The sequence below is a fragment of the Microcaecilia unicolor genome, chromosome 11 (genome assembly GCF_901765095.1).
Source record: "Microcaecilia unicolor chromosome 11, aMicUni1.1, whole genome shotgun sequence".
Lineage (NCBI taxonomy): Eukaryota > Metazoa > Chordata > Amphibia > Gymnophiona > Siphonopidae > Microcaecilia > Microcaecilia unicolor.
In genome coordinates this window covers 2,083,966-2,102,588 of record NC_044041.1, presented here as the reverse complement: position 1 = coordinate 2,102,588, position 18,623 = coordinate 2,083,966, and the positions used below count along the sequence as shown (strand labels likewise).

Genomic DNA, 18,623 nt, shown 5'->3' with positions numbered 1-18,623 from the left:
GGTATTTTATAGAAAGGAGGTATTTTTATAGAATGGGTATTTTTATAGAAATGTCTATCAACCCCCTTAGTTACTTTTCCTGTGTGGATTGCTCTGCCTGTCCTACAGCCGAGGTGGGGCCTGGGCCCTCCCAAATTGGCTCTGGAGTCCTTGGTTTGGCTGGCGGGGTCCCTAACCCCCACCAGCTGTAGCGTTTGTCCCATGCTGGCCTCGCCACATTGCCTACCCTGCTCTTAGTTGTGCAATGCACACTCATTTTAGTGAAACTGAACACGCGCAACATTTTGCGCATGCTCCATTTCATGAAAACGAGCATGCACGGCGCGACTGAGAACAGAGCAGGGTAGGCAATGCAAGACCAGCATGGGACAAATGCTTCAGCTGGCGGGGGTTGGGGACCCCTGCCGTCCAAGGTACCATCATGCAGCAGCAGCAGGGAGGCAGGCCAAAAAGTGTCTCCCCCCCCCCCCCCCCCAAATCAAGGTCTGGCTATGCTCCTGGCCTACAGGAGTCATTTATCATTGTTCTGTGTGGAGGAGATTTTGATAGTATTGTCACACATAATCACCCGATGGGTTACCCTCAGCCCCATCAAGTCAGGGGGCCAGATGCACTATCAAGGATGATGTATTCCAAAGTCTGGACGCACGTTCACTGTGACGTGAGCCGGAGACTGTTGTGTATGAGAGTTCAGTGTTTTGCTACTATTAGTACCTGACCAGACTCAGAGCCATTCAGTCTCAGGGTCCATATTCAGCTGCTAAAATCCTGACGTCCTCATCCGCTGGACACAGTTTTGCAGCTGTCCCACACCTGAGTTTACTAGAATGTGAAGGAAAGACTCCACGAACCTTGCTCAGTTTGGGTCTGTCGTAGGGTAAATACTTCTCCATTGTACACATTACAATTCTGTCGGAAAACCCCTCTTGCCGTAATGTTTCTGCACACAGTAATCCAGCTGGACCTAGAGGTAGAAGACCAGAAGTGCGTTAATAACAAAGGAAATCTCTTCACCGACATTCAAAGGAAGTTATGTTCACCTGCAACGGCTAAATCTGTAGAGGCCGAAATCAAAGCAATTTAACCAGCCAGAAAGAGATCTTGGCAAATTAAATCGTTTGCTTGACCTAACCGCTCATTTTCAGCGACACTTATCCAGTTACAGTCACCGATAATGTCCGGTTAGTATCTAACGCTAAACGGGTTATCTTGGAGGCGTTTCCGGGACGGAGTCATCACTTGCCTGGTTAATTGCTGATATTTAGACTATAAGAAATTTACAAAACTTTTTAAAACTTTTCTATTTCAAAAGTTTGTTATGTGTTAGCAGACTTAGCTGATGCATTGATTAAACTGTACAATTTGTTTGAAATTTCCGGTTTCTACCCACAGTCTTTAAATTGTAATCCGCACTGAACCTGATTTTTGGACACATGCGGAATAGAAGAATAAATGCTAAACTATGGTCTGCTTTTGTAGGCTGGAAAATCAGGTAATCAGCCACAGCGTGGGATCTACATGGACCAGGAGATCAGCAGGGCAGTGGGAGGCACGTGGGATACAGGTTAGTGAGGTGGTGTCCAGAAGATTAGCAGGGTAGCAGTGGGAAAATGGAGACAGAGCCCAGAGCCTCAGCAGAAGGATAGTGGCTCAAAGCCCAGAGATCAGTAGGGGAAAAGAGAGACTGGTGGAGTGTGAGTGGACTAATGAGAAGGGAGGGAGTGGAAGAGGGAGAGAGAGACAGAGTGATGATGGTTTGAAGGGAAGAGAGAAACTGAGGCCTGGGAGACATTAAGAGCTGGGGCCGGGCTGCAGGGCAGACAGATTGGGGGAAGAGACAGTGGAATAGCCATGGGTGGGCCCAGGGGGGTAGGGGCCCACCCAGCTTCACTTCAGGCCCACCCAGTTAGATTAGCTGGCGGGGATCCTCAGGCCCCGTCAAGCAGTCTCATCCCTGTGACAGTCAGCAGTGTGTTTGCAGCTGCCAACAGTATTTCCCTCCTCTCACGCATGTGAGCATGGGGGGTGGGATGCTGGTTGAACTGAGAGTGCATGGGGGAGGGGCAGTGCCAGTGTCGGCGGCTGTAAACACGCTGTTGACTGCAGCGGGGATGAGACTACTTGGTGGGGGGGGGGGGGAGGAGAATCCAAAGAGGACTCTCTTGCTAACGGAGCATGGGGATGTCCGTCAGCCAATGTATTCATTTTTACTGTCTCAGGGGGAGGAGTCCACCCAGTCCACCCCAAGGCCCACCCAAAAACTGAAGTCTCGCTGAGATGGAGTGGGCTCCTTACCACTTTCCCCTGCCCTAGAGAGATAGGCAAAAACCAGCAGAGTCCTGTCTCCTGGCAAAGAATAAACTATCCCAAATCCAGAAAGAGAAAAACAAAACCACGTGAACATCAGCCGGGGGGGGGGGGGGGGGGGGGGGCTGCAGGATGACGTATCTTAGATTTGTAAATAAAACAACACAAAACTGCTCAAACCCAGATTCATTAAACAATATAAGTGAAATAACCCCCGTAATCACTTCCACAGAAGCGGTTAAATTATCTGCATTCTTTCGTCCTCAATAACCAGGGATCAAACAAACATTAGAAATGGTTTTACCCTTTATATATGCTGAACATGAGGAGGGACAACCTTGAAAATGAGCTAAGTAGGGAAGTGGCCACTGCCTGGGTCAATCAACCTGTCTGAAAAGTCTCCCTTCCCTTCCCTCTCCTCTGCCATCTGAAGTCTGTGCGGGCATCCATGGCACACGTGCGTTTAGCCAGGTTATAAAGAGGAATTTCTGTGGATAGGACTTTGTGCGTGAAATATTTTGATTTCACTTGACTTTTCCTACACAAGTAGAAAGTGAAAAATATGAGGCTTCTTTCCACACACAGATTTTGCAGCTTCTAATTTTCAAAGGGAAACTACACACCTGCTAACCTTTGAAAATGTGCTGCAAAGATTGTATTCAAAATTGCCCAAGGGTTGGATTTTATTTATTCCTTCATTTGCTTTCTTCAAAGCGTTTTCTTTAAGAACACCGAATTGGTTAAACGTATTAAACTTTCTAGAATTATTGGAGGGTGGCACCTCTTCCTCCCCCTTTGTTAAGGGTCTCATCCATACTTTCACTTTGCTTCCAACGTATATAAATAATGTTTCAGTAACGAGCTGTGACGTGACTGCGGAGATCCAGTACCTGCACCAATGATCAGCACGTTGGTGATGCTGGTGTTATAGTTGCTCAGAGTGATACACTTTGCCATAACCTTCGTCCGTCTTTGCGACTGGAGAGCCTGAAAGCAGAACTGCAGGTCAGTTAAGAAAAAGCACTCAGCCTTTAGCTGAGTCCACTCTGGAGCCCCCCAACCCCACCCCAACCCCATCTCTGGAAACAGCCTCACTTTAAAGCCATTTGTCATCTTCGATGACATCCTTCTTATCTGTTCCCTTCTCCGCTACTGCCAACTCCAGACTTCGCGCCTTCTGTCTCGCTGCACCTTACACCTGGAATAGACTTCCTGAGCCCCTACGTCTTGCCCCATCCTTGGCCACCTTTAAATCTAGACTGAAAGCCCACCTCTTTAACATTGCTTTTGACTCGTAACCACTCGCCTCCACCTACCCTCCTCTCTTCCTTCCCGTTCACATTAATTGATTTGATTACTTTATTTTTTGTCTATTAGATTGTAAGCTCTTTGAGCAGGGACTGTCTTTCTTCTATGTTTGTGCAGCGCTGCGTATGCTTTGTAGCGCTATAGAAATGCTAAATAGTAGTAGTAGTAGTCTTGTAATCAGAGGTGATATTGTGATGTCATAATGCCTCAGGCCACCAATAAGAGCCAACCTCATCAGTGATGTCACAATGGCTTGATTGTTCTATACTTGGCTCACTTTTATTACATAGCTCTTTGAGCAGGGACTGTCTTTCTTCTATGTTTGTGCAGCGCTGCGTACGCCTTGTAGCGCTATAGAAATGCTAAATAGTAGTAGTAGTAAATGGCCCTTCTCCACTACTGCCAGCTCCAGACTTCGCGCCTTCTGTCTCGCTGCACCCTACGCCTGGAATAAACTTCCTGAGCCCCTACGTCTTGCCCCATCCTTGGACACCTTTAAATCTAGACTGAAAGCCCACCTCTTTAACATTGCTTTTGACTCGTAACCACTTGTAACCACTCGCCCCCACCTACCCTCCTCTCTTCCTTCCCATTCACATTAATTGATTTGATTTGCTTACTTTATTTATTTTTTGTCTATTAGATTGTAAGCTCTTTGAGCAGGGACTGTCTTTCTTCTATGTTTGTGCAGCGCTGCGTACGCCTTGTAGCGCTATAGAAATGCTAAATAGTAGTAGTAGTAGTCTCTTGTAACCAGAGCTAATATTGTGATGTCATAATGACTCAGTCCACCAATAAGAGCCAACCTCATCAGTGATGTCACAATGGCTTGATTGTCCTATACTTGGCTCACTTTTATTACATAGCTCTTTGAGCAGGGACTGTCTTTCTTCTATGTTTGTGCAGCGCTGCGTATGCTTTGTAGCGCTATAGAAATGCTAAATAGTAGTAGTAGTAGTAGTAGTAGTAGATACATCATCCATTCAAGCAGGATGATAACAGCATCCTCTTTGCATGAGAAGTATCTAAGATCTTCCTACCTCATTAATAGGCTTTAATAAGTGCTAAAAGGACCAACTCACAGGAAGATGTTTTCAATGCTGTTTTAAAATTTTTTTTAAAGGAAAATTCTTCCCTAAGGTAAAGATGGAGAAAACTGAAAAGAACAAGGGTGAGACAGAAGAACGCTGATCTGCGAGCAGTCTTAAAATGCAGGTGAAGGGATAACTAGATAGAGATGATGTTGTGATTGAAGCGAACATGGGGTGACAAGAGGAATTTGGTGATTTGATAAATTCTCTTGGACCCTGGAAAATAAAAGCTCTATGAGCTACCAACAAAATTCTGAATTTCATTCTAAATTTTAGAAGGGAAGAAATACGACCTGACCTCTTTGTGTTAAACAGCACCGAACAGCTGCATTTTGCAGGTTCTGAAGCCGCTTCATAGAGGTCATTGTGTAAAGAATTACAGTAATCCAGGCAGAATAGGATCACGGTAAAGAGTAATGAAAACCAAACAAAAAAAACAGCACCACGGGCCTTTAAAAATGGAACACAGTTCTTTAATGAATGAGCCTTGACAAAAAGACCCTGCCACTTATCAAATAAAGTTTCATCCTCATTCTCATCAAAAATTGGTGGTTCCTGAAGTAAATTATTTAGTCGATCCTCAGAATAACTGAGTAATGAAAATCATTCAACAGACTAAAGCTGACACCGTACAAAAACACTGACCCACACACAGTAAAACTGAGTGTCAAAGGGTAGGTTTGAGTCAAACATACAACCTGAGATGGTCGGTGAGGGATAGACTGAGCTAACTGTGGAGCCAGGGCAGGCCTGGAATAGGACTTTAAGGGATTCAGTTTCAGTCTATTATCCGCCTGCCATTTGGACACTGCATCTAGACACAAATTCAACAGTGAAAGGTCAGAACTAAAGGCCTTGTTTACTAAGGTGCGTTTGCATTTTTAACATGCCTCCAATTAGCATGTGCACTAACTATGGAATATTGTAGGTACATACACACTTAACGAGCGTACATGGTTAGCATGCGTTAAAGACGCTAACGCGCCTATAACGCGGCTTAGTAAACAGGGCCCTAAGACAGTCAACACTCAACACTGGTTGAATATCACCTGCGTAACTGAATCTATTAATGCCACATGTTTGAATGAGAACTACCAAATGACCTAGGAACACATTAAAAAGGCGAAAGGGAAATGGGACTTCACATACAGACTTTCTGAGGTTTTTGCAACTGCATTCAAAGCGGTTTACATATATTCAGGTACTTATTTTGTACCAGGGGCAATGGAGGGTTAAGTGACTTGCCCAGAGTACAGGACGTCAGACTCACAGAAACAGAAGTCTGCGCGGTTGCGTTGCTGATCTGCAAGGCAGGCTTCTATATGGAATGTTGCTAGTGGAATAGCAACATTCCATGTAGAATCTCAAATAGTAGCAACAGAATCTCAATAGTAGCAACATTCCATGTGGAACCTCAAATAGGGAAAGGGAACTGGGACTTGATATACCGCCTTTCTGAGGTGTTTGCAGCTACATTCAAAGCGGTTTACATATATTCAGGTACTTATTTGTACCTGGGGCAATGGGGGGTTAAATGACTCGCTCAGAGTCACAAGCAGCAGCAGTGGGAATCGAACTCAGTTCCCCAGGATCAAAGTCCACTGCACTAACCACTAGGCTTCTCCTAACCAACAAAACTGACCCCTGAAGCAAACCAAAACCTGTGGTACAAGAGAATAAAAAAACACACAACAGATTCTGTCTATAATGAAGGAAAAGAACTGACCTAAAACCCTCCCGTAAATTCCAGAAGCCACAAGATGACATAATAAAAGCTTGTGATCAATAAGGTATATGCAAAGATACAATTACGGCACATCATTCATATCATGCAGACCTCAATCATATCCTCTCTCAGATTGGAAAAGAGGCGGCTGAGGAGGGATATGATTGAGGTCTACAAATCCTGAGTGGTTTAGAACGAGTAGAAGTAAATCGATTTTTACTCTTTCAAAAAGTACAAAGACCAGGGCACACGCAAGAAAGTTACATGGAAATACTTTTAAAACAAACAGGAGGAAATATTTTTTTCACCCAAAGAATAGTTAAGTTCTGGAACTCTTTGCCGGAGGAAGTGGTAATGGCTGTTAGTGTATCTGGTTTCAAAAAAGGTTTGGAGAAGTTCCTGAAGGAAAAGTCCATAGTCTGTTACTGAGATGGACATTGGGAAGCCACAGCTTGCCCTGGGATTGGTAGCATGGAATGTTGCTACTATTTCAGATTCTGAATGGAATGTTGTTGCTCTTTGGGGTTCTACATGGAATGTTGCTTTTACATGAGATTCTGAATGGAATGTTGCTACTCTTTGGGGTTCTCCATGGAATGTTGCTACTATTTCAGATTCTGAATGGAATGTTGCTACTATTTCAGATTCTTAATGTAATGTTGCTACTCTTTGGGGTTCTACATGGAATATTACTACTATATGAGGTTCTGAATGGAACATTGCTGCTCTTTGGGGTTCTCCATGGAATGTTGCTACTACATGAGATTCTGAATGGAATGTTGTTGCTCTTTGGGGTTCTCCATGGAATGTTGCTACTACATGAGATTCTGAATGGAATGTTGTTGCTTTTTGGGGTTCTCCATGGAATGTTGCTACTACATGAGATTCTGAATGGAATGTTGCTACTCTTTGGGGTTCTCCATGGAATATTGCTACTGTTTGAGATTCTGAATAGAATGTTGCTACTCTGGGGTTCTGCATGGAATGTTGCTACTGTTTGAGATTCTGAATGGAATGTTGTTGCTCTTTGGGGTTCTGCATGGAATGTTGCTACTATATGAGATTCTGAATGGAATGTTGCTACTCGTTGGGGTTCTCCATGGAATGTTGCTACTAATTAAGATTCTGAATGGAATGTAGCTACTCTTTGGGGTTCTGCATGGAATGTTGCTACTGTTTGAGATTATGAATGGAATGTTGTTTCTCTTTGGGGTTCTACATGGAATGTTGCTACTATATGAGATTCTGAATGGAATGTTGCTACTCTTTGGGGTTCTCCATGGAATGTTGCTACTAATTGAGATTCTGAATGGAATGTAGCTACTCTTTGGGGTTCTGCATGGAATGTTGCTACTGTTTGAGATTCTGAATGGAATGTTGTTGCTCTTTGGGGTTCTACATGGAATGTTGCTACTATGTGAGATTCTGAATGGAATGTTGCTACTCTTTGGGATTCCAGAATCGTGTTACTCTTTGGGGTTCTACATGGAATGTTGCTACTGTTTGGGTTTCTGCCAGTTACTTGTGACCTGGATTGGCCACTACTGGAAGCAGAATACTGGGCTACATGGACCATTAGTCTGACCCAGTATGGCTATTCTTATGTTCTTATGTACTTGCGTCACTTACAGAATACTGCAAGTTACTCATGCAAACATATAAGAATAACTATACTGGATGAGACCAATGGTCCATCTAGCCCAGTTTCCTGCTTCCAACAGTGGCCAATCCCAAATAGTAGCAACTCACGTCCCTGTTGCATTCAGGCACATTTAGGTTGGTGCAAATGCAGGTACCTAAATTTCAGGCACTCTGATACCAGATTGTACTAGGTATTTCTATAACAGAATCCAGGCGTCAGGTGCCATTACAGAGTTATGCTGTCACTGCACAGTGTCAGGGTGCCTAAAAGGAGGTGCCCGTCTTATAAAATTACCCCCTTAAAACTACCACAAGTCAGAAAAAAGGGCCTCTTAATGCTCTCAAAATCAAAATAACATCCAGTGACCTGTGAATTAACATGAGTGAAAATGTTCTCACGCATATAAAACATTGTGCTATTAACACAAATGTCTGAAAACGTTTTCAAAAGCTCTAAAATTGGTTTTAAAAAAGGCTAAATGAAATGCAAAATGTTTCCCTGTGGAAGAGATAATGGTCCTGCTTCATTTCCCCCTCTCATTCTCTCCAGACCTTGCTGTCATGGATTCACACAGACTCTTCTCACCTGTTTGCTTGCTCGAATATAAACTCTCTCCTTCTCTATTTTCACCTAAATGAAAAAAAAAACCCAATAAAATAGTTACACTTCCAAGCGAAATTGGTGAGCGACTTTTTAAAGAATTTCTTAACAGGAAGTATGTTATTCTCATGTTATATTACTTGTCAGTAAAAGATAAAGCTGAGCATTACCTGTGGGAATTGATTTTTGTAAGGTGTCTAACCTTTTATGAGCAGGTTTATTGTTACGATCTCAGGGAAGGTGAACACTTTTTGTCCTTTAGATTGTAAGTTCCTTTGAGCAGAGACTGTCCTTCTTTGTTAAATTGTACAGCGCTGCGTAACCCGGGCAGCGCTTTAGAAATGTTAAGTAGTAGTAGTACTCCAACTACCACTATTACTAATCGTTTCTATAGCGCTACTAGATGTACGCAGCGCTGAATGCATTATATGTATGTAACCTTGGAAGGACTGGAAAGTTAGAAATGAAGAGCTGAACCATAGAGGGAATGAGTCAGGAACATTTCCTGTGTATATATGGGAGATAGATGAAAGCATCACGTTAAATGTACGGTGTTGATCTGCAATGGGTTGTTTTTTCCCTTTCACAATCACTTTATCATTTATTCCATTTGATATACCGTTTTACTTGTGCTCAAATCAAAACGGTTTACAGTGTTCTGTCAATAATTTGGTGGTCCTTTCCTGTTCTCTGTTTTGATTTGAAATGTAAACCGCTTTGATTTTATTGATTTTATTGATTTTATTTCCCACCCAAACCCACTTCTCCTCTCCCTCCACTCTCCATCTCGGTTGATAACACCCTCATCGTCCCCGTCTCATCTGCCCGCAACCTCGGTGTCATCTTCGACTCCTCCCTCTCCTTCTCTGCTCATATCCAGCAGATAGCCAAGACCTGTCGCTTCTTCCTCTATAACATTAGCAAAATTCGCCCTTTCCTCTCGGAGCACACCACCCGAACTCTCATCCACTCTCTCATTACCTCTCGCCTTGACTACTGCAACCTACTCCTCACTGGTCTCCCACTTAACCACCTATCCCCCCTTCAGTCCGTTCAGAACTCTGCTGCACGCCTTATCTTCCACCTGGACCAATACACTCATATTACCCCTCTCCTCAAGTCACTTCATTGGCTTCCGATCAGGTACCGCATTCAGTTCAAGCTTCTGCTACTAACCTACAAATGCACTCGATCTGCAGCCCCTCCTTACCTCGCAACCCTCATCTCCCCTTACGTTCCTACCCGTAACCTCCACTCTCAGGACAAATCCCTCCTTTCAGTACCCTTCTCCACCACCACCAACTCCAGGCTCCGCCCTTTCTACCTCGCCTCACCCCATGCGTGGAACAAACTCCCCGAGCCCATACGTCAGGCCCCCTCCCTGCCCATCTTCAAATCTCTGCTTAAAGCCCACCTCTTCAACGTCGCCTTCGGCACCTAACCTCTACCCAGGAAATCTAGACTGCCCAACTTGACATTTCGTTCTTTAGATTGTAAGCTCCTTTGAGCAGGGACCGTCCTTCTTTGTTAACTTGTACAGCGCTGCGTAACCCTAGTAGCGCTCTAGAAATGTTAAGTAGTAGTAGTAGAGGTAACTGTGAAAGGCTGTATATCAAGTTTGTATCACTGTTGTGATATATTGCTAAAATTAGTTTTTTGTATGATAAACAAGGAGGATTAAGCTACAATTCCGCCTTGAGCCAGTGCCAGAAATGTGGAGTGTTACTAAAGCTGTGTTATTTTGTTGGTTTTACGTTATTTAAGAGCTAATCAGGACCCCTTTACAAGATGTTCTCATAGACAGAACTACTGAAGCCACATGAAGCCCCAGAGATTCCCATGTTAAATAAATTCCACATTCCTGAAACTGACCCTTTGACAGGCATCTCTCTGAATTGTTTTATAGAAAATGCACCTGAAATTTTGGCAAACCATCTAATCCTGGAAAGTCCTCGATGTCCCCAGTGCCAATACTGAAGCAGGCACCGTGCCAGGGGCAGCGAATTCTTCCTCTGGACAGCACTCCTGCAAGACAGAGACGGCCAGTTACAATAACTGTTCTCACAGCTGCGTCTTTCTGTCCAGGATAAGAGTTTGCTTCGCTGACCAGAAAGCCAAACGTGGGTTAAGGTACCAAATTCTCAGAAGAGAGGCCTTCCCAGACCCAAAACAGATTATTGGATGGAAGTATTTTGTGTCCTGATATATTTTTATGTTCAGCAACAGCCGGACAGCGACACTAGATATCTGGATATATCACGTCCTGCCAGAGTTATCTGGATAGCGACACCAAATATGTGGATATTACCTCCAATCGCCAGAGTTATCCGGATAGCGACACCGAATATGTGGATATTACCACCACCCGCCAGAGTTATCCGGATAGCGACACCGAATATGTGGATATTACCACCACCCGCCAGAGTTATCCGGATAGCGACACCGAATATGTGGATATTACCACCACCCGCAAGAGTTATCCGGATAGCGACACCGAATGTGTGGCTATTACCACCACCTGCCAGAGTTATCCGGATAGCAACACCAAATATGTGAATATTACCACCAGCCGCCAGAGTTATCCGGATAGGGACCCCAAATGTGTGGATATTACCACCAGCCGCCAGAGTTATCCGGATAGCGACACTAAATATGTGGATATTACCACCACCCGCCAGAGTTATCCGGATAGCGACACTAAATATCTGGGTATCCCTCCAACCAACAGAGTTATCTAGACAGTGATCCCAAATTCTGTAAGCCGACCATTATTTCCCACGTAAAGTGGTAGGATCAGAGATTTCTCACCTTTCACCAGTGGTGCCCCGTAATGTGGACACTTGTGTCCCATGGCGTAGTATTCTCCGTTCTGTTTGATCAGAAGGGCTTTGCCACAGCCCAGGTCCACCTCTCGCATCCTACATGAAAGCAGAAGAAAGTTTGCTCCAGAGCTGCACGTGCAAACTGTTTCACAAGCAGCCATGATGCGCACAAGGAGGGAGGAGACCAGGGCTGCCAGCTGTCAGTAAATTTTCTGTTGATTATTAAAAACCAGTGGCGTAGGAAGGGGGGGCGGGGGGGGGGCGGTCCACCCCGGGTGCACGCCGCTAGGGGGTGTCGGCTCCGCGCTGGTGCACTGCCCTCTCTGCCCCGGAACAGGTTACTTCCTGTTCTGGGACAGAGAGAGCAGTGAACCAGAACGGAGCCGACACACCCCAGCAACGTGCAGTCGGGGCGGATCGGCCCTCCCGCTCGTCCCTCGCCGCAGGTATGCGCTCCGGGGGGGGTATGCACTCAGGGGGGGTGCGCTCCAGCGGGAGGAGGATGCGCCGTGCTGCACCCGGGGGGGGGGTGCGCAGCGGCGACCCGCCCTGGGTGTCAGCTCCCTTCGCTACAGCTCTGTGAAAAACAAATGAATGAAATAACAGGACCGTAAAAATAATGTCATGGTGGAGTCGAGGACTGTTCCAGAATTTAAAAAGGCATGGGATCGCTTAGGAACAGGAAGAATTGGGGGTTACAGAGGATGGGCAGACTGGATGGGTCATATGGCCTTTATCTGCCGTCATGTTTCTATGTCAGTTAAAACTCTTATGCCTCAGGTGTGATGGGCGCTGGTTCTGCAATGCTCCACCGCTTGGGAGCCGGGAATTATATCTCTGTTCGTCAGGGTGAATCTTGGCTACTGAGCAGTGGCATAGCCACAGGTGGGCCTTGGTGGGCCAGGACCCACCCGTTTAGGGCTCAGGCCCATCCAACAGTAGCACACGTTTAGCGGTAGCTGGTGGGGATCCCAAGCTCGGCCAGCTGAAGACACTACTCTCTACGATACCAGCATCTGCGCATTCTCAGTTTTCAGCACATTCCTGCTGCAGACCCCCAAGATAGAAAGAAGCATTTTCCCGCCAGCTGAGATATTTTTCTGGTGGTGGTTGGGGGGAGGGAGAACACTTGGTGCCCACCCACTTGTCTAGGCCCACCTAAAATCTGTTGTCTGGCTACGCCTCTGCTACTGAGGATAATTTTATAAGGGTAGAATGGGATTTTCAGTGCTTAGAATACTGACATTTGCACAGTTGCATGTGAGACTTACACTATTCTGCAAGTTCCCCCAGGGTTGCCAGGTGGAAAACTTTTTCCCCACCCAAACCAGCCCAAAACCCGCCCAAAGTCAAACCCCGCCCCTGACACCCCCACCCCCGCCGTCATCAACCCCGCCCCCGCCGTCATCGGCCCCGCCTCTTCCATCACGACCCCGCCTCCCCGTCATCGGCCCCACCCAGAATATCACTAACCCCGCCCAAAATGTCACTAGCCACGCCCCCGCGGCCTGAAAAACCGCTAAAAAAACCGCCGAAAGACCCCAAAACAAGCCCAAAAAACCGCAACCCGCCACGGGCAAAAATTTCCTGCGGCGGGTCACGGAAAACCGCCCAATTGGGCGGGAAAACCGCCCACCTGGCAACACTGGTTCCCACTGAGCTTAGCGTGCATGATTTGTACACAAGCACTGGGGCCTTGTTTATAAAACAATTACCCCCAATAAATCTGTGCGCAAAATGATGAAAGAAAATGTTTCTATAAAAAGATAAGGCTGTTTGTAAAAATATGGACGACTGACACTTAAAAGTAGGTTCCCCTGCGCAGTTCCATGGATGCCTAGATTTTGGCTACAGAGAGTGGATGATTGACAATGTATCAGGAGGGTGCGTTTTCCTAAGACTATTCAGAGAATTTTTACATCTGCCCAGGGGTAGGGAGGGAGGAGGCGAAAGGGACTAGAACTCTGAGGGAGGGAGAGGGGAGCTGGAACGCGGAGGGAGAGGGCGGAGGGGACGGGGTGGGGGGAGGGGGTAGAGGGGGGCATGGAATGCACCACCTGTAAAAATAAAATTTCAGCACCCCCCAATCATTTTGAAAAATTGGCTCCTATGGCCCCTGGTACAAATAAGTACCTGAATATATGTAAACCGCTTTGAATGTAGTTGCAAAAACCCCAGAAAGGCAGTAGATCAAATCCCATTTCCCTTTCCCTTAGCACATTCTCTGTTTCTGCAGGTAAATCCCACCCAAACTTTAGTGAGGACACAATGCCAAAAGCAGGAAAGGGGTTAGTACTAACATGTTCCAGCAGGTTTTGCATATCATTATTTGTTTTCGAAAAAAGCTAAAGTTCTTACGTTAGGTCCCTAAATTTTCAGTCAAATCTAGGAGCTTAAGTTTTCAGCTGAATAGTCACCTAAATGTAGGCCATTCATTTGTCTACGTTCATGAGTCTCATTGAAGCGCCCTGGTGCTGAAAGTCGGTGCTCAGCGCCTAACTTTTCCCCCCACCTGAAATCTATCCCTCCTGTCACCTGCTTTTTAAGAGTTTCGTGAAATTTTGAGCAAAAACTCAGCCCTAGTCAGTTTTCAGAGAGGCTAATTGCAGAGCATCTGTCTGAAAGGAGCCTTTTATCGCAGGGCTTTCCCACGCACCAGGGGCGTAGCCAGACCTGAGCAGGAGGGGGGGCCAGAGCCCAAGGTGGGGGGCACTGTTTAGCCACCTCCCCGCGCCGCCAACCCCCCTCCTCGCCACCGCCCCCCCCCCCCCGCCACTTTGGACCGCACCCCCCCCCCCCCCGCTACTTTGGACCGCCACTGCAAACCCCCCCCCCACTGCCGCCCGCCTCTTGCCCCGCCGCCGCATCAGGTACCTTGTTTGCTGGCAGGGGTCCCCAATCCCCGCCAGCCGAAGAGTCTTCTTCAGCGCTGGTCGACTCCGGTGCCTTTCTTGTGGGATCATCTGTTTCTGACACCTTACGTCCTGCAAGGGGCTACATGCTCAGTGCAGGACATAAGGCATCAGAAACAGATGATCCCACAACGAAGGTGCCAGAATTGACTGGCACTGAAGAAAACTCTTTGGCTGGCGGGGATTGGGGACCCCTGCCAGCAAACAAGTTACCTGATGTGGCGGCGGGGCGGTGGGGCGGGGGGGCGGGAGGCAACAGCAGGGGGGGGGTCAAATGTAGAGGGGGCCAGGGTGCAATGTGTGGGGGCCCATGCCCCTGTGGCCCCACGTAGCTACGCCCCTGCCACGCACTAAGCCCATTGGTAACCTGGCCCCAAAATAGGGCTTTTTTCTTTTGGCAGGTCCTGTGCTAATTTTTCCATTAGCACGTGAGATCTGCATAAATACTTCTAGGCCTGCTCCCGTATTGAGTCTGAGTTATCCAATTAGCGCAAACATGTTAGCGGGATAACACTTCCACACCCAGTCCCTACCCATGACATGTCCCCTCCTGAAAAATAGCAAAACAAACAGCACGCAATTAGCACTGCATTGATAGGCAAATTACTGCGAAGTGCTTTAATAATAGGACCACAAGCACATTAGCACTTCTTACATCAAATGGACTCTGTTAAAAATGTTGGGTTAATGCTGCGATTTGAACCTGTTTTGATAAACAAAGCCCTCGGCAGATGCAGGATGTGATGGGAGCCTCTTCCCAGGCCTCAGCAGCTCCAGTGGGAGGGAATTTGAAGCCAGTTCTTACGAGGTGCAGCGTACGACACTAGAGCGCAAGACACAGGACCAGTTGCCGAACTCGTTCTTAAATGTAGTAATATCAACCTCCAGTATTTAAACAGCATTTTTCCTAGACCCTGGAAGGCGGTAACCAGACGTTCCTGTGGGTGAAATGTTTGCGTCTTGCCCACCATCCCTGCCAGACTCTTGGATTCTCACAATGGCCTGCAGAATTTAATTGAGTAACGAGCAACCCAGTACCAATAACTGGGCAACTAACAATCAAATATTGGACTCAATTGGCAACAATTTGGATTTACCTGCTCATCTTGCTAGATGTTGTTCTAAATCTTTTAGCACGCAACTGAAAAGGCGTCTTGGCCATAGGAGAGGCATGGGTGGGTCACGGGTGTTCACTATTATCGAATTTGGGGGATCTGCGCCTAGTTTATACATGAAGATTTACACCAGTTGGCGTTGATTCTCATGCCTAAAGTTGGGTGCGAATCCCGGTGCTATGCATTAAATAGTGCCCAACTCAGCGTGTTTATAAAATAGAGTTCATTGGCACCCCATAACGTATATGTGTGTATCAGTCAGTATTACACTGTTCCTGGGATGGAGGAAGATCAGAGGAAGCTACTGCAGGCATAGTTTTACATTTTCGAACTACAGGGCACAAACCTGTGAGTACGTTTGACAGGGGCACTAATGAAAGCACAGGTATCCGGGCAAATACTGTGGATAAAATCATCCCCACCAGGGAAAGTTTGAAACCCTTCTGGAGCAGGACCCAGAAATGTTCAGCACATACATACAATCTGGATCAAATTTCTTCTGGCTGGATTTAAGAGAGTTTGCACTGGTCCCAGTGATTGTGTCATATCTCTGCACTGAACCTGATGCAGTGTGACATGTCTCCTGCCCTTCCAAATGTCACATCAACCCCAGAATGGTATCTGTGAGCACCTACTGCCCATTCTCCAGCTCCTTCACATGACACACAGACGCCTCCACCACATCCTTGGCCTTGGGGTAGGGGTTCAGAGTGATGGGACGTTCCTCCAGGTGGAAGTGCCGGCTGGTTCCGTTAGCTTTGTATGCCAGAGGACTGGCTTTGCCATTTGGGGACATCTCCTCCTTTTCAGGTAACACAACTTCAACTTTCACTTCAACTGTAGGAAGAAGCAAAGGATTCAGTGTTAGACATTGGTGTCCTGTAGTGGGTGCATTCATAACAGCCTGTTCTTAGCCACTAATGACATGGATGGACCATGTTTGCCCTTTATACACCTTAAGAGGCCTCTAAGCTCCTCCCAAGGAACATCACTATCTGTACCATCAAAAGAGATTGCATGATATGATACCCGCACGATATGATACCCGCAGCCTTCTCAGGAGCCCCCCACACTTTGGAACTTACACCCAGAGGGGCTACATCTAACTTGAGACTGCCTCTACTTCAGGAAGCAGGTGAAAGCCTGGCTCTTCTCCCAAGCCTTTAATACATAAGTACATAAGTACATAAGTATTGCCATACAGAGACAGGCTGAAGGTCCATCAAGCCCAGCATCCTGTTTCCAACAATGGCCAATCCAGGTCACAAATACCTGGCAAGATCCCAAAACAATGCGATACATTATTATGCTGCTTATCTTAGAAATAAGCACTGGATTTTCCCCAAGTCCATCTTAATAATGTCTTATGGATTTTACACTCCCTCCGACCCTGGACTAGCTGGCTACACAACCTGTAACTTAGACCTATTCCTCATATCTTCTTTAACTGTACACGTAATTTGCCTTGAGTTCAGCCAGTTAACTCTGCTCTACCCTTCTTGACCTCTCTATATCTGCACTTGGTCCATCAGCTACACAGTAATATATCTCATTTTATTGTATGAACAGAATTAGCATGTTATCTATGTTATTCTAATGCTCTAATGTCTGCTTATTAGGTGTTCCATTGGTATTATGATGGTATTATATTATATCTTCAGTTTGAATGTTCTATTGTCTATTAGGTGTTTCGCTGGTATTATGCTGACATTGTGTTAGATCTATGTTATTTTAATGTTCTAATGTCTACTTATTAGGGGGTCCTTTTATGAAGCTGCGGCAAAAGGGAGTCTGTGCGGGCATCAGTGCGTGTTTTTGATGCGCACCGAAGCTCCCATTTTGGGTGGGAGCACTTACCAACACCCATTGAGTTGGTGGTCAGGGCTCCCACACTACCCCAGCGGTAAGTTGGCAGAATGTGGCACTGCTCTATTACCACTGGGTACACACTGGCGATACAAAAATAAAAACACCTAGAAGGACCCCCTAATAAGCAGACATTAGAACATTCAAATGACATAGATATAATATGAAACACTTAATGGAAAATGGAGTGCATGGAGGGGGGGGGGGGCTCGGGCTGCTGCGGTAGCCCAGCGGTACTTCCCTTTTAGTGAGTGGTAAGCCCGCATTGGGCTTACTGCGGCTTTGGTGTTTAATTGGTATTATTCTGATATCATATCTATGTTATTTGAATGTTTCTTTTTCTGTCTATTATGGTATCATTTGTACTGTAATAACATTTATCATTTTTCAGTTACATGGTTGTTCTGCAGCGCTGTTAAATGTTTTAATTTCTGATAATGTTTCATGTTAGTTCCATTATTAGGTTTTAATTTGCTTTTTCTGCTACTACTACTACTACTATTTAGCATTTCTATAGCGCTACAAGGCATACGCAGCGCTGCACAAACATAGAAGAAAGACAGTCCCTGCTCAAGAGCTATGTAATAAAAGTGAGCCAAGTATAGGACAATCAAGCATTGGACATCACTGATGAGGTTGGCTCTTATTGGTGGACTGAGGCATTATGACATCACAATATTAGCTCTGGTTACAAGAGACTACTAACCTACTATTTATCACTTCTATAGCGCTACAAGGCGTACGCAGCGCTGCACAAACATAGAAGAAAGACAGTCCCTGCTCAAAGAGCTATGTAATAAAAAAGAGCCAAGTATAGGACAATCAATCCATTGTGACATCACTGATGAGGTTGGCTCTTATTGGTGGCCTAGGCATTATACCATCAAATATTAGCTCTGGTTACAAGAGACTACTACTACTACTATTTAGCATTTCTATAGCGCTACAAGGCATACGCAGCGCTGCACAAACATAGAAGAAAGACAGTCCCTGCTCAAAGAGCTTACAATCTAATAGACAAAAAATAAATAAAGTAAGCAAATCAAATCAATTAATGTGTAGAGGAAAGAGGAGAGGAGGGTAGGTGGAGGCGAGTGGGAATATTTATTTCAGGCCCTTCAGTATATTGGTATGGGGGGAGGGGTGGTTCCTCACTGCAGTGCAGATTTTATACACCAATCCCAAGGTGGCCTTACTTGTGAACAGTATGCACACAACCACCTTTGATGTTCAA

General features: G+C 45.8%; 1 protein-coding gene across 4 annotated transcripts in view; it reads right to left on the bottom strand.

The window, feature by feature from the left end:
- Nucleotides 1-18,623, bottom strand: part of LOC115480836 (apoptosis-inducing factor 3-like) — a 123,873-nt gene that overhangs the window by 49,215 nt on the left and 56,035 nt on the right. For all 4 annotated transcript variants that reach the window (XM_030219767.1, XM_030219769.1, XM_030219770.1 and 1 more), the window contains 6 exons: nucleotides 16,159-16,360; nucleotides 11,483-11,592; nucleotides 10,590-10,699; nucleotides 8,660-8,704; nucleotides 3,198-3,294; nucleotides 852-964 (listed from right to left, as the gene is read on the bottom strand). In XM_030219767.1, the coding sequence (XP_030075627.1) occupies nucleotides 852-964; nucleotides 3,198-3,294; nucleotides 8,660-8,704; nucleotides 10,590-10,699; nucleotides 11,483-11,592; nucleotides 16,159-16,360 (677 nt within the window). The remainder of the gene's footprint in view (nucleotides 1-851; nucleotides 965-3,197; nucleotides 3,295-8,659; nucleotides 8,705-10,589; nucleotides 10,700-11,482; nucleotides 11,593-16,158; nucleotides 16,361-18,623) is intronic.